Below are 16,439 nucleotides of genomic sequence, written 5' to 3' on the forward strand. Positions count from 1 at the left end.
AACTGCTGAGCCCCAAAATAGATGATCACTTCTTAGTAGACTGGACATTAGTTGTTTCTGATGTCTCTACATAATTCTCTGCAGGTGCACCTACAGGGAAGACATCCTGCATTGTTGAACTTTGCCCTCCAGGGAATCTAGGAGAGGTGAAACTGGAAGTGTTTCCTCCCTAACGAAAGTACAGGTGCCCCCACCTGTTGTGGCACATAGATGCCTTTGTGTGTGGTTGGACGCCTGGATTCTAGAGAGGACCTCCGTGGTGAGATAACAAGGGACTGCTGTTGTTAGAAATGGTATTTGCGCTAGAGATTGCTCAGAAAGGAGAGACCCTGGATGTGGAATTTTAGTAGCTAGGATATCTAAGAAGATTGAGGGTTTAAAAAGTGGCAGTGAATAGATCAGAAAAGACACTGAAAGAAAATTCTGAGTTTGGATACCATGGAATCATCTTTATATAAAGATTCATCTTTCAATGAATCTTTTAAAATATAAAACATACATTTGAAGTGTTCCCCTGATAATTGACTAAGTTTCTTTGCTGGAGAAGGGTTGGCAGTATTTGCTAAATAACATTATGAACAATGTCTGACATGTTAGACAAAGTAGATATAAGAGGTGTAAACAGTAGAATGTTCATTTAAAATTCTCTACTAAAACAATGACACCTTCACTAATTGTTTTGCTTGAATGCAGCCAGAACATTTTTATCACATATGTTGTGATAATGTGTTAGACATTTCAAAAGCCTATAAATCCAGAGTTCTTTTTGGTTTACTGAAGCAATTCAAAGATTATATGTTTGCCAGAAAATCAAAACACCAGGGATGGCATATTATTCTGTTAACCTGCTTGTTTTCCCATCACTGTCAGATTCTTTTGGAGGCATACTGATTTATAGGTCTGTCTGTTCTAAATCTCTGTACGCTTATTAATTTTATCTAACAGTAACTTAAGTATAATAGTGCTTATTATGTGCCAAGCACTGCTCTAAAGCACTTTACAAAGACTAACTGATTCAGTCCTATTAACAATAGCCCTGTGAGGCAGGTACTATTATCCTGTTTTACAGATTGGGAAACTGAGGTGCAGAGAGGCTGTCTTGACTAAGGTCTCAGGTCACACAGCTAGTAAGCGGTAGAGCCAGGATTTGAGACCAGAAAACCTAGCTCCCATACCTGCCTTCCTAACCATCCCCTTATGTAGCTGTCCCCTTTCATTTCATTCACCAGAGTATTTGAAGGAGGCCTGTGTTTGTTGTGGAACTGGTAAAGCCCTATAAGTTATAGTTAGTTTTAATTCCAAAAGCAAGGAATCTGTTCCTTTTTCTAGAGGAACATTGAACGTGGTGCTGATAGGAAGCTCATGTGTCTGTTTCAGCCAACTCTTTTAGGTAAGGGAAAAGGTTACATATAGACCAAGTGGAGCTTAACTCAAAGTACCTGAGATCCCTCAACGGCAGAGAAGCCCAATGGATCAGGTACAGAGGGTTGAGATAGGCATGGAGACCCAGATTCCAACCACGTGCTTATTCCCAGAATAGACCTCTAGAAGCTCTTCAAACAATCAGGAAGTATTTGTTTGCATGCCTTTGTGTCCCTAGTGTTCTCGTGGGCCTGAAGAGATAAGAAACTGAAAACACACACCTGCCTAAAAGGAGTTTAAGATTTCTTATAACTGCGGAGCCCAGGTTCTTGAACTAGTACGTGAACAAGACAAAATAAAGTGCTCAATTGAGACACGTGGTACTTAGATGAGAGGCCGGCCTATAATAAGGTGCTAATTGTGCAGGCCAGGCATCAAGAGCAACAGGTAAAGAGCTGCTGCTAGCCACTGGCAGATAACAGTAACATTACACAGAGTAAATCTGTCCCACCTAGCCTTGGTTAATTAAAGCAAAAACAGTCAGTTACAGGAGAGCTTGGGGCAGTGCTGAGTCCGTGGTGCTGAAGTTGCAGAGAGCTCTCGAAGGAGACCTCTTAAAAGCCCAGCAAGGGAACATTTTATTCCCAGTCTTAAACACGGGTAGCCAAGTTTTAGGCCTTTTCCTTTGCGTTCTCACAATTAGCCCAGCACCCCAGAAAAGCAAAAGTGAGCTGTTGTGTTCCCTATAGATCCGTTTCCTTTAAACACTTTGCATTTGTCCTGCCTGTGCCTTGTCTTAAAGAATACTCGGTATAAATAACCTGTCATAGTCAGGCCAGCACGTCTGTCTGTCTTGTCATTCTAGAAATCATAACTTCTGGTTCCAGTGATAGAAAAATTGATGGGAATACATAGGTAAAGCTTATTCTCATTTAGAGGAAGGGTCTTCACGTGTGTTTCATTCTGAGCGAATGGCAGGGTGCTTCCTATGTCTTTCATTAGGGCATGTGTGAGAAAAGGGCATCACATGTCCTGATTAGCAAATCTGGAAGTATTTAAACACATACACACCCCGATAGCCATAGAAAGTAGCAGAAGCTGAAGCAGCAGTGAAGGTGTGATGTCTGGCTATTGACCTTTTGGGGGAAATAAGAAGGCTAATGCCATGCTGCCTCGAATTTCTTCCTGTTTTCTGCATTTGCCTTCCTCCTCAAAAGCAGATTTCCAGAGACAAATGGCCAGGTTATTGCTGACTTTTGACTGTGTAGGTAAGAAGACTACCTTGCATGTCCCACCTAATTCAGCCATTCATCCAGGCAATGTGAGGAAACACCAGGAAAACTCCCTCTTTTCATAGTTTCTTCCAAATTGTAACATTCCTGGTAACATTCCATTGATTGAACTCTTTGGATTTTCTGGTCTACCTGAGACATGAATATCTCCTGTTCAGGGTCAGTGGGGATGGAATGCCTTGGGGTACGATTGATTTTTCACCTTAGGACAATGGCCCTAGTGGGACAAGTACAGTTCTGGCCGCAGTTCTGTTGCAATAAGTTTTGACTTTGTACAAAGTGTGCGTTTCTAACCCAAGAAAGAGTAGCAGAGAATCTAGAAAGGCAGGTTGGCTAGGAAGATAATGATCTATGGTGGAAAGACTATTGGGCATCTATTCCAGTGATCTAGACTTTGCCACTAACTTGCTTTGTGACTTTGAGTAAGTCAACCTCTCTAAACCTCATTTTACACGAAAATGCCTATCTTACCAGGTTATAGAAGTCACAGTAGATCTTGGATATAGAGACATTTAAACACTGAAAAATGGTCATGTTTAACTTTGGACTTTAAGACTTCTCTCTTTTACCATTTTGTAATATTTGATGTATTTTGATAGTGCTTTTCCCTCTCTGCAAAACATTAAATGAAAGAACAAAGGAAGTGGTAATTACATGCCATACTTCATTGAAAAAATTGAACATGCTCAGGAAAATTGCTAACAGACAACTGTTTCTTTTTGAATATTAACAAAAAAATGGGGAAAGAAAGTTAAAGGATACTTTTGATAATAAAAAAATCCAGGAAATTAACAAAGATGTTGAATTTGTTTCTGAGAACAGAGGAATCAGAATCTCAGCCCTGCAGAGGACTTTAGCAATCAGCTCAATGTTCCCTCTTGTTTTATGGGTGAGGAAACTGAGGCCCATGGAGGGTAACTGTCTTGCCCCAAATCATGAGGTTAGTGAGCAGCAGGGTGGGGAGTAGAATCTGGCCTCTTGACTCCAAGCCCAGTCTTCATTCTGCTTAGCACTAGTCTCCCATCTATCTCCAAAGGCCTCTAACAGATGCCTCGCCTGGCAGGCGGGGGCTGTGAACTTGTAGAGTCTCGTTTCCTTGGGCCCAGGTTCCTCCCAAGGCTCTGCTCTTGCATTGCCACTTACAGGGCCTGCCTGAGGTGAGTGGGATCAGCAGGGACCTGAAAGCAAAATGGGTCCCCTCCTTGAAGCCTGGTACAGTTGTAGTAACTGGTTCTCTCTTCTCCTTCCCTAACTCCTCTTTCAGATCCCTCTAAGCCCTTTTGCTTTTAGTCCCTAAGAAAGCCACGCTCTTGCCTGGGTGATGGCATAGTGGCTGCATATCTGCACATAGCACAGTGTGGGGCCAGGTGCCATTTTCAGCCTTTGCTGGTTGGTCTCTGCCTAGCATGGGTGGGCTTTCCCTCAGAAAAAGCAGCGTGCTGGAACTTGGCCCTACAGGAAATGTTCCCCAGCAGAAGCAGATTTTAGGGATTCAATCTTAGGGTGACCCTCCTGGCTGAAGCTTCACAGCCCTCCTGCTTCCTAAGTTAAGGCAGGATCAGTCTTCTGAATGGTGGCTGGTGTTCAGCCAGGGCCCCAGCTTAGAGCACAAAATGCTTAAGTTCAGGTCTGTGATCTATGAACAGCACTGCATGTGGCCCACCCGAGAGTGCCATCTCTGGGTGACCATGTGTGGGCAAGAGATTCAAACAGTAAGTAAGCCAAGGTCACTGGTAGAAACATCAGCACCCTTCCCCCTTTTGTTTCTAGTTAATGGGCAAAGTTAATGATTGTAGTGAGTAGTTAAAGCTAGGCTCTGGAATGAGAGCAGGCTTGGGAGTGTATCCTGTCTCCACTGCTTCCTAGCAGTATGAACATAGGGTAACCTTTCCATGCCTCAGTTTCCTCACCTCTAAAAGGGGGTGGGAAAGTGAGGACTTATCCTACAAGGTCGAGTAGCTATGAGGATAGAGCAGGATGAGGTGCGTCTAGCATACAGCCCAGTATAGTAGACCTTCAGTAAGAGTCAGGGCCCCGCTCCACGTTGGGTGTGCCCTGCGCTGTGGCAGCTGCCAAGCAGAAGGCATCTTGGAACCTACTCCTGACAGAGGCCAGGGGCAGTTCAGTGTCAGGTGAGATCATGCACCTGATTATAAAGGGTTCCATGTACTATAACACTTGTTGACAAACATTAATTGAGTAGCTAAATCAGTGACATATTGTTGCCTTTTTAAAGAGTTTCCTGCTGGGTTGCAGACTTCCTGGAAGGAGGAGTTAATGTAGGGAGATGGCCGCATAAGCAACAAGAGGATACCATCCTTTAGACCTAGATAGGAAGTTAGCCAGCTCGCTAACCATTTTATGGAAATCAGCTGACTCCTTGAGTTTCATTTCTTTACCCATCTGTAGAAGAGGCTGGACCAGAGTTTGGAAGAGGTCAGCTAGTCCCTATGGTCTCTTCCCGAAAGGCCGTGTTTTTTGAGGGCCCTAGTGTGTGAGGTGGCCTGGTGGGTGCTGTGCTCCATTAAAGAGGAAGCCACCAGCAGCAAAATGGCTCATAGAAGAAAGAATGCTCCTTCTTTTTTTTTTTCCCCCAAAGAATGAGTATTATAGGCTCCCAGGAGCGGAAGCAAAGTCTGCTTAGAGTCCTTTTCTAAGGTTTTTAAAAAAGAGTCACAAAGTTTAGAGAACTAGGCCTCCCCACTTGAGAGATGAAGACGTTGAAGTGACCTCTCCTTAGGTCCATGAATTGTGTGTGAGGGAGCAGGAAGCAGAGCTCGTGTTTCCTGCTTGGTCATTCCTCCTGTCCCCCTCTTGCAAAACAAAAAAAGAAAGAAAGAAGGAAAAAGCAGCCATGTGCGGTGCTCAGAATGTGGTCTGTGGCGGCAAACAGAGCTGGTTTTGGATCCTGGCTTTATCTGATCTAGGGAATATTATTAAGACCCTCTATACCTCACCTTTTCCATCTTTACAATGAATAATAAAAGCTACTGTGCTAAGTTGTTGTGAGAATTTAGAGGGGCTGCTTTGTGTACATCCTCAGTCTTAATGGGCATTCAGTTAATGATAGTGCCCATCTCCATTCCTATAGCAGCACTGCATGTTCTAGGCAAAATCTCAGATGCCCTTGGATTTCCTCATCTGTAAAGCAGAAGAGTTTGACTAAAACCTATTAGATGGTCTTTAAGGTTCCTTCCCACTCTAAAATTCTGACTCAGATAGTGATTGTTTTTTACCAGTTAATCTTATGCATGGTCTTGTTTTAATTTTTTTCTCATTGTTGCAACATATGATAAAGCACGCTCATAAAAAAGGATGAATGTGTTACCCAAACGAGTGGTAGTTTCTACTGATCCCCAGTGTTTGTGACATATGTCATCCTATATGTGGGTGTGTATTTTTTTTAATAGATCTAGAAAGCTAGGAGGTGGTAAACTGCCAGTTGTAGTACTGTAATAGTCAGTTGTAGTAAATGGAGGAACCGTTAGCCTACATGAGCTTCCAAATCCCCAAACTTTTTTCTGAAATGGAGACTCATTGTTAGGAATCTGAGTTTGCACATGAGTGGGTTTTATAGGAAGGTGGCTTTTATAGGAAGAAGGCAAATTTCGCTTACTGACCACTTGCAGGTTCCCTCAGTGAATTTTAATATATATAGGATTTGGTTTGGGCATGTGATATCTTCCTTCCTTCCTCCCTTCTTCCCTCCCTCCCTTCCTTCCTTTCTGTCTCTCTCTCTTTCCCTCCCTCCCTCCCTTCCTTTCTTTTTTCCTGTTTTTTGTTAAAGGTTAAGTATGACAGAGACAGCAAGCAGGCAGAGGGAGACAGACCCTGTTGTAGAGAAAGACACAATGTAGACTCCTTGGTAAAGATCTTCTAGCACAGGCCAGCAGCTCTGCCTGTCTGGACACCTTCCTTGCCTGGCAAGGTGTGGTGCAGAGGGTAAGATAAGGCACCTTTCCTTTGGACCACACCCTTACCTTTTGGAAAGAGTTGAGTGACTCATTCTGGTTTTTTATGAAACATTTCAAACATAGTGATTCATGGTTCATTCTCTCTTTCTGAGAATCATCTAAAAATAGGTATGAAATTTACAATCCTTTTGGATCCTTACACAAATTAAGAGAATTGTAACTCAGATAAATTCATTTTTTGCTAGATCCGATTTATTTCCAGAGCTTCCAGGGAATGGGCCATTTATTCATCTGTAAAGCTGTAGGGCTGGTTTGTGAATACTTGAAGTCCATCACCCTAAAACTTGAGAAGTTCTGAATCTATACAGTGCCAAGATCTGCTTGTATGTTGTGCATGAATGCATGTGTGGATGTGAGAATGTGAGTGGGTTAGCTGTTTTAGGAAAGTAATCTTCACAAAGTCCTTTGAGATGCCTTTAAGGACTTGGTTTTAGATCTAGCTGAGCCACCCATGACTTTAGTGTAGTATCTTGTCTCAGGAAAGCAGCTGGCAATCTGAGAAGATCTGGGATTCTTGGGACATTCGCTGGATTGAGAACAGTGGGTTTTGGGGGTTCTAATACATCCAGTACTGAACTTTTATGTGGTCGTGCCTTTGAACCTTGTTCATGAAGCACGGACTTTTGGTCAACTTTCTTAGGCCAGGTGATGGATTTATAAGGGTTTGCCCCTCACTCAACAAGTAATGATTACCTACAGTCACTGTAGCTGGATTCTGCCCATCACTAATTGTCAACACTAGGCTAGGAGGCTAGGCTGGCCAACAACCACCTATGGGCCATAGTGGAATGGGGCCTCTGAGCTTCGCCTTAGAATCACCACTTTCAAACCCTTTCAGTTGCCCAGCCATGGATAGGCAGCATGGGAATTGAGTCATAAGTGATGTACTGCAAGGCCAATCCAGAACCCCAATCCCTGGGGCTCACAGGACTCTAGATGGAACTTCACTAAATACATTTTTGTCTGCTTATCTGGATTAGTGGAAGGGCCTGACTGTGGTCAGGCATAATGAAGCACGTGTGTTATAGGTGAATCTGGAGGCAATTCTCTGGACCAGAAGCAGTGGCGTTTTTTGGAAGTTAGCACTAATTTCAGTCATTTCTTGGTTTTTGCTTCTGAAACTCTAAGAAGGAAGACTAGATGGTTTTCTTAGACTTCCAACACCCTACTCCCCACAGAGCTCAGGTTGTCATTCTGGACACCATCTCTGCCTTATCATCAGGATCACCTTCTCTAGGGAGCTCCAGAACACCTCTGATCCTGTGCATCTCTTTCTCCTATAGTTTTACCAGATTGGGAGCTGGGAGAGGGAAGGGCAGGGCCTGACCAGGGCAGCACACACACATTATTGTCATCCCTGGGTGTGAGTGCCCTGCACAGTTCCTTGTGTTTAGCAGCTGTTTCATGCATGTCTTTTTGAGTTGAATTGAAGAGAGGGGGCTTGAGAAAGCAAACAGGTCAAGGGCATGGGATGAAGAAGGTAGGGAGGGAAACTGGAGGAGGCTGCCCCACTGTGGTATGAGCGGGCTGGCAAGAGTGGTATTGAGGCTTCTGGGACCGACCAACCTCCCTGTGGACCTGCCCCAGAGGCTGAGCAGCCAGTTCTGCGCACCTCCTCTCACGCAAGGACTCATGTCAGGAGTAGGTCCTTGGCAAAGAGCCTCAACCCCAAGGATTGGAATTTCCCTAATTCGAAAAGGAAAAGTGGTCAATATTTGCCTTTTCTGTTTTTGTTACTAGGGACAGAGTGAAGGGAATTTGTACAGTTTGTTTCAAGGTGGGTTTTCCCCCATATTCCTCAGATTTTCAGTTGGCTAATGTAAGGAAAGCTACTTCCATTGCTTTTGGGGGAGCTGGGTTAGTTAAGTACATTTTTAAGAGCAGCGTGCCTTCCTTGGTTTTGATTGGACTCTTTGAAACTCTGAAGCGTGGATTGGAACATGCTCTTCAGTTCAGCCCTTAGTGTCTGGCTCTGCCAGACACCCTTGGCTGGGTTCTTTCCCAGATCACAGGCTCTCACTCACCAGTGAGGGGCAGTGGGAAAACACAGCTCCTCTGTCCACCCTTTGGTCTCACGTGGTCTGAGTGTGGAACATCTGGAAACTTGAGTAAGAGTCACAGTCCACCTATTTCACAATCCTATTGGGGGCACCCTTCGCCGTCTAAAGTATGACCACAGCCCTGAAAGTAATCAAATAAGGGCTCCAAGAGGTGGGCCGGGGAACACAAAGCTCATGGCATTTTACTCCTGTATTCATGTAATGAACACAGATAGTACGTGGCTACTACGTGCCAGGCACTGGCTAATGAAAAGACAGGGCTCCCAGCCCTCAAGGACTGTGTGGTAGGAGAACATAGCTGGTGTTCCCTAAAGGTCAGTTACCTAAAATGAATACCTTTCTTTTACAAACAAATCTAACAAGATTTAGTTTTATTTGCTTTTCCAGTCCACAGCCAATTAGCAGTAGTAAATAGAGGGTATGTTGGGAAGATTGGTAGCTGTAGACACAGAAATGACAGCCAGGAATGGAGGAGGAAGACAAAGAACCACACAAAGGAGATGCCAGAATTAACAATTATAATAGTCTGCACAGGCCAGTTGGTGTGAGGCCGAGAGCCCAGTGATTCTCTGTACCCCCTGAGGACATTACCTAACACACTCCATTAATTGATGTTCCTGGTAATGACTCTAAATCATTCCGAAGAAATGGATGGTTATTGTACTTAAGACAGGAAGAGCTATAATATCCCTTTTTTGTTGTTTTTTGTTTTACTTTTTAATATTTCCAATTTAACCATCCAAATTGTTAAAATGTGTTTCTGCTTAGGAATAAGCCACAGTTACCTGGGAAATTTGCTTATGTGGAAGGGCCTATTCCTCAGGAAAACCACACGTATGAAACACAACTCAAGTTTAGTCAACTCATTGCCGTATGTACAATCAAGAATGAGCAATTGTCAGAGGACAGATAGAATACAGTCAGCTACTGTGAAGATACACCATGAGCATAATGTGATCACTGGAAGTATATAAACAAGAGCATTGCTCTAAAATTTATTTTCAGTGATTATCCATTTCTGAAAACCACACAGTTTATGATAATTGAAGAACAATGGAGTACACAGGTTGTGGTGAGATGACCCTCAGGCAGCAGATGACAGGAGGATACACTGCCACAGACGTGGGTTGGGGTGGGGTGAGTCGTCACTGACCATCTAGGTCACACTGAGCTGTTCTGCAGGGGAAGCAGGCAGACCTCGGAGATGTTGCAGGTTCAGTTCCAGACCACCGCAATAAAGTGAAAATTGCAATAAAGCAAGTCACATGAATTTTTTTTTTTACAATAAAGCAAATCACATGCATATAAAAGTTATGTTTCTACTGTAGTCTACTGGGTGTGCAATAGCATTATGTCTAAAAAACAACATACCTTATTTGTTTGTTTGCTTTTGTTTTTTTGGCTGTGCCACATGGTTTTCGGGATCTTACTTCCCTGACCAGGAATCGAACCCGAGCCCATGGCAGTGAAAGCGCCAAGTCCTAACACCAGACTGCCAGGGAATTCCCATATACCTTATTTTAAAAATACTTTAATGCTCAAAAATGCTAACCATCATCTGAGCCTTCAGCAAAAGCTGTTGGAGAGTCTTGCCTTGATGGCTGCAGACTAGTCAGGGTGGTGCTGAAGGCTGAGGTGGCAAAATAAGACAGCAGTGAAATTTGTGGCATTGATTGACTCTTCCTTTCAAGAACAGTTTCTCCATAGCGTGCAATGCCGTTTGATAGTATTTTACATGTAGTAGACCGTCTTTCAGAATTGGACTCAATCTTCTCAAACCCTGCTGCTGCTTTATCAACTAAGTTTATGTACTATTCTAAGTCCTTTGTTGTCATTTCAACAATCTGCACAGCATCTTCACCAGGAGTAGATTTTATCTCAAGAAACTACTTTCTTTGTTCATTCATAATAAGCAGCTCCTTATCCATTCAAGTTTTATCAGGAGGTTGCAGCAGTTCAGTCACATTTTCAGGCTCTACTTCTAATTCTACTTCTCTTGCTGTTTCCACCACATCTGCAGTGACTTCCTCGAGGCACTGAAGTCTTGAACCCCTCAAAGTCATACATGAGGGTTAGAATCACCTTCTTCCAAACTCCTGTTAATGTTGATATTTTGACCTCTTCCCACCAGTCACAAATTTTTTTTTTTTTACATCTTTATTGGAGTATAATTGCTTTACAATGGTGTGTTAGTTTCTGCTTTATAACAAAGTGAATCAGAGAGTGGCATGGACAAATGTTCTTAATGGCATCTAGAATGGTGCATCCTTTGCAGAAGGTTTTCAATTGACTTTGCCCAGATCCATCAGAGAAATCACTGCTTATGGCAGCTGTAGTCTTATGAAATGTATTTCTTAAATAAGACTTGACAGTCAGAATGCCTTTTTGATCTGTGGGCTGTAGAATGAATGTTAGGTTGGCAGACATGAAAAAAACATTAATCTAGTTGTACATCTCCATCAGAGCTCTTGGGTGACCAGGTGCATTGTCAATGAGCAGTACTATTTTGAAAGGAATATTTTTTTTCTGAGCAGTAGGTCTCAACAATGGGCTTAAAATAGTAAACCATGTTATAAACAGATGTGCTGTCATCTAGACTTCGTTTCCATTTATAGAGCACAGGCAAGAGTAGATTGCGCATGATTCTTAAGGGCCTTAGGATTTTCAGAATGGTAAATGAGCATTGGCTTCAACTTCGAGTCACCAGCTGCATTAGAGAGTCCGCCTGTCCTTTGAAGTTTTGAAGCCAGGTAGTGACTTCTCTCAAGCTATGGAAGTCCTAGATGGCATCTTCTTCCAATAGAAGGCTGTTTTGTCTACATTGGAAATTTGTTCTTTAGTGTAGCCACCTTTCATGAATTATCTTAGCTAGATCTTCTGGATAACTTGCTGGTGTAGCTTCCGTGTCAGCACTTGCTGCTTCACCTTGCACTTTCATGTTATGGAGATCGCTGCTCTCCTTAAACTTCATGAACCAAACTCTGCTAATAAGCTCAGACTTTTCTTCTGCAATTTCCTCACTTCTCAAAGCCTTCACAGAACTGAAGAGAGTTAGGGCCATGCTCTGAGTTAGGCTTTGGCTTAAGGGAATATTATGGCTGGTTTGATCTTCTGTCCAGACCGCGAAAACTTTCTCCACATCAGCAATAAAGCTGTTTCGCTTCCTTATCATTCGTGTGTTCACTGGAGTAGCACTTTTAATTTCCTTCAAGAACTTTTCCTTTGCATTCACAACTTGGCTAACTATTTGGTGCAAGAAGCATAGCTTTTTGGACTGTCTCAGCTTTTGAAATGCCTTCCTCACTAAGCTTAATCAAATAGTAACGTCAAAGATTGCTGATTGCAGATCACATAACAGTATAATAACAATGAAAACGTTTGAAATATTGCGAGGATTACCAAAATGTGACAGAGACAAATGCTGTTGGAAAAATGGCACCAATAGACTTGCTCAGCACAGGGCTGCTGCAGACCTTCAATTTGTAAAAAAGCAGTATCTGCGAAGCGTAATAAAGTGAAGAGAAATAAAACGAGGTGTGCCTGTATTTATTTGGTGGGTGACAACTACCTAGAACCAGCAAACTTCTGTAAAGAGCCAGAGGAAATACTTTAGGCTAATGGGTCTTTCCATCACAACTATTCAACCCTGCAAAAAAGATACAGAGAATATAATATGTGTAATCGAATAGTATGGCTGTGGTCCAATAAAACTATTGGTTTAGAACTTAAATAGCAATCGTGGGGACATAGATGATATGCATACAAATCAGTATGGCAGCAGGAAAAAGAATGCTTGCATTTGGAGGTTGTGAAAATGTTGAGCTTCCATCAGCTTTTGAATCATAATGGGATTTCAGCTTTTCGTTCGTTTGGTTTTGTTTGTACAGAGTTTAGAATTTTAGAATTTGCTTGCCATAGGTCAGGTCCCAGATGTCCCCAGTTTTCAGTCTCCTGCTGTCCTTCTCTTTGGTGCTTCAGAAGGTATCCCTGCATCTTTTAATGCCTCTAGGTTGTCCCTGGCAACACTAATTGCCACTATCTTGTGAAGAGCACAAGGTTGCTCTATTGGAAAATTCTGGTTGAATGTGATAGTCACTCTGAGTATTTTTTGAGTCAGTGTTCCTTTGGACAAGCACACAGTACACATTTAACTGCCTTTCAGCCATTAATTCTCTGCCACCATGGGAGGGGAGGCCTTGGCCTTATTCTTTCATTATTAGTCAGTGCAAGTTTTGATTCCAGAATGTCTATCATTTGAGTAGTAGTTACTGATCTGCCCTCTCAGCTTTCTGGACACATCCTTACTTTTCATGACACTACTGTAGTCACTTCAGATCCTCTTTCTTCGTTGGGGGTGAGGGCAGTGGAGGAAGGAGGAAAATTGGGCAAAGGGTAAGGATAACCCAGTACAACCATTGAAAGCTTGCCCTTCCCCTTCAGAGCTGCAGTCTTCAGAAAAGCACACAGCCAGTGCTGCTTTTGAGTGATTTCCTGTGCTGTGAAGTGATTTGAGTTCTCAAAAGACTGAGATGTTGCTTGCCTGCATCATAGACTGTGCTCCGGGTGGTTTTCCCATGGCCCCTACATCTGAGAGAGAACTGGAGCCATCGCGGTTTCTGAGAAACCTGGTTGGTGAAACGACAGGCCCCAGAGTTTAAGATAAAGAACTGGAGCAGGGGAATCTAGACTGACATGTCTTGCAGCATGTGCCGTGGACAGAGAGACTTCAGTTATCGCGTCTTAGTGATTTCATTGCTCTCTCCAGAGACTCAGCTGCAGCTGTGAGGAAGAAAGGCCGCGTTGCTCAGCACTTGCTTCTGAAGTAACTGACGTCTTTCCTAGAGAGAAGACGTGCACACCGCCTGTGATGTGTGCAGGGTCTTGCGGTCGACAGCACGAGTAACAGGCACCTCCAACTCCCTCGACCCTCACACCAACTGTGAGGAGGGGGCTGGGGCTGGAATGTGGGTGTTTTCCTAGGTCAGGAGACCAGAACTCACGAAGTCCCACAAGCAGGTGGTGCGGAAACATCTCTGGACTCATTGTCCAACATTCCTACGCTTTGCCCTATCACCATGAGTAGAGCAGAACTCATTCCTGGAAAATAAACCATTTTGGCCATAGGGCTAAAAACCCTAGCTTGTTTCAAGAACATTCCCCATCCTAGTGAGTGTTTTGCCTTTATTATTGGCTAATGCAGTGCACTAAGTTAGAAGGTCTTCATGGTTGCAGCTTAACCCTAGTCCTAGGTTACCACTACTTTCCTCCTACTCAATCCAGCCTCAACACGAGTCTCTGGGTTTGTCCACAGTGTAGAGGCAGCAGTGTTACTGATGAAGAGAGTTTTCCCAGAGGGCCTGGTGCTCCCCCTCCCACCCCTTTGTCTTTTAGGTCAAAATTTGAACATATCTGTTAGTCCGCCTCCCAGCTGGTGTGCTGTGTGTGCTGCTGCTGCTCCGGCTGATCTGAGGCGAGGCATTTGCCCTTTGAAGGCTCCCCTTTCTTTATCTGTCACGTGAAGGCTTTGGGCAAGGTGGCCCTGTTTTAGCTTTCAGAAGTAGGGACAAGAACTCACATTGGAAATGAACAGAAGGTTTAGGCAGCTTTTCTGCAAGAAGTTTGCACATAGATACTCATGGCTCGCTTTGGAAAGGTAATTTTGTCAAGTCTCCTTGATGACAAGACCACACCAAATTTCTGGGTTCTTTCTTCTCTCTTCCAGATGCCAGTATGGACAGAATAGCTTATGATGCTTATCCCCGCCCACCACTTCCGAGACATTGAGCGGAAGCCAGAATACCTCCAGCCAGAGAAGTGCGTCCCACCTCCCCACCCCAGTCCTGTGGGAACCATGTGGTTTATCCGTGATGGCTGTGGCATCGCCTGTGCCGTTGTCACCTGGTTTCTGGTCCTCTATGCGGAGTTTGTGGTCCTCTTTGTCATGCTGATTCCATCCCGAGACTACGTGTACAGCATCATCAATGGAATTATGTTCAACCTGCTGGCCTTCTTGGCCCTGGCTTCCCACTGCCGGGCCATGTTGACGGACCCCGTGAGTATGTCTGGGCTTGTTTTGACCAGCCCACACTCTCCTCCTCTGGCCCTGGCATGGCCGCCGCCTGCATGTGCCCCCTGACCTTGGGAATGTGGAGAATAGGAGGGCCAGGGCTGGGGTGGGAAAGTGGACTCAGGCCCCACCGAGGGGACCCCATCTGTACCACAGCCTGTCTTGGTTGAATGATGCTTTCTGTATGTAGGTGTCTGCATTAATTGAGCCTACCATGGGAGGAGTTTGATCTCGAGGAGGCTTAGCCTCTAGTTAGAAAGGCACAGTGAGAAAACCACGAGGCTGGGGCCAGATGATCCGAGTGGAAGGCATGCTGGGGGTTGGATCAGGATGGGGCCTCCCAGTGAAGATAGGACTGGAGCCAGGTGAAGCTGAAATTAAAGCCCTATCCAGTTCCAGGAACCTGCACAACAGTGGCCTTTACCTTGTTTGGGCGAGGCTCATCTTTCCCTGAAAAGCTGGATAAGCCTGTTTCAGGCCCTAGCAAGTGCCTCTTGGTTGAGTATCTGTGGGTAAAGCTGTGGTTTTCTGCCCAATGACTTAGCTAAATATACCAAGCTGTGCAAGTGGCTGTTGAGTATTAAAGTCTCCGTTCCTGCTCATTATCTTGTATGGGAAAAGTGAGAGAGAGCGTTATTTGATAAAGACTTCCTATGGCTTAATTGTTTCAGTACGTGGGACAAGTGTGTTTAAATTAAGAAAGGGAAAGCACTGCAAGTGGCAGTGCACTGGCCACACAGATTTCGCTTCTGTGAGTCCTGGGGAAAGCACAGTAAAAATGCTGGGTCCTGAGCTAGTTCCCTTCTCAGAGGGCTCCATTTCCTGCTGGTTCAGGTGGTGGATTGTTAATCCATCCCTAGGGAAAGCCACTTTCCCGGCTCAATCACAAGCCAGTGACCGGCCCATATGGCGCCTCTTCTCATGCACGTGCCTGGAGAGATCGCACACACTGGCAGGCAGGGGCCTGCTGGCCCAGTGTTAGAGCTGCTCGTAGGATTGTTGAACAGCTGTCACCTGAAGGAAACGAAGTACATGGTTATAAGTGCCCTGAAACACAGGGCATAAACAGTTTTCCTCAGCAGCATCAATTTGATCATAATGGAAACAAATTAAGGGTTCATTCAGAAATTTTTATGGTGCCCTTGCTATTGGGGATACAAGAGTAAAAGACATTATTTGTCTCAGCTTATAATTTAGTGTCTGCTGAGCCCCAGGCACTCTTCCTTCTCTCAAGGTGCCCTCTGTCTAGAGGAGACGACAGGTGAGGTTAACCCCGTGTGATGAAGGCTGTGGCAGAAGGAAGCACAAGTTGCTGTGGAAGAACAAAAATTAACCAGTCTAGGCAGGGGTGGCTGCCTGGAGGAGGTGATGCCCAGGCCAGTTCTTGTCAGAACAATGTACATGGGCAGGGAAGGTGGAGGGTGATAGGGCAGGAAGACACTGACAGCATTCCAGGCAGAGGGAGCAGCATACACAGAGACACAGGAATGCAGGAGTGTGGTTGTTTGGAGTGGTAGGAACTTAGGAGAATGGGTTTGGTTTGGTGATGTGGCCAGAGTGCCAAAGAAGTGGGGTAGGAGTTGGAAAATGGGGCCAGCGAGAGCCCCTGAGGATTTTAAAAGAGTGATGAGATCAGATTGTCATTTTACAAGGATCACCGTGGCAGCAGTGAGGAGGAGCCCCG

At 44.4% G+C, this 16,439-nt stretch overlaps 1 protein-coding gene across 4 annotated transcripts in view; it reads left to right on the top strand.

Moving 5' to 3' along the window:
- ZDHHC3 (zDHHC palmitoyltransferase 3) overlaps positions 1-16,439 on the top strand; it is a 54,251-nt gene that overhangs the window by 1,395 nt on the left and 36,417 nt on the right. For all 4 annotated transcript variants that reach the window (XM_082847795.1, XM_082847792.1, XM_082847794.1 and 1 more), the window contains exon 2: positions 14,411-14,740. In XM_082847795.1, the coding sequence (XP_082703921.1) occupies positions 14,435-14,740 (306 nt within the window). In that variant the 5' untranslated portion in view covers positions 14,411-14,434. The remainder of the gene's footprint in view (positions 1-14,410; positions 14,741-16,439) is intronic.

Source organism: Leucopleurus acutus (genome assembly GCF_964270905.1).
Source record: "Leucopleurus acutus genome assembly, chromosome: 10".
In the NCBI taxonomy this organism is placed as follows: Eukaryota; Metazoa; Chordata; class Mammalia; order Artiodactyla; family Delphinidae; genus Leucopleurus; species Leucopleurus acutus.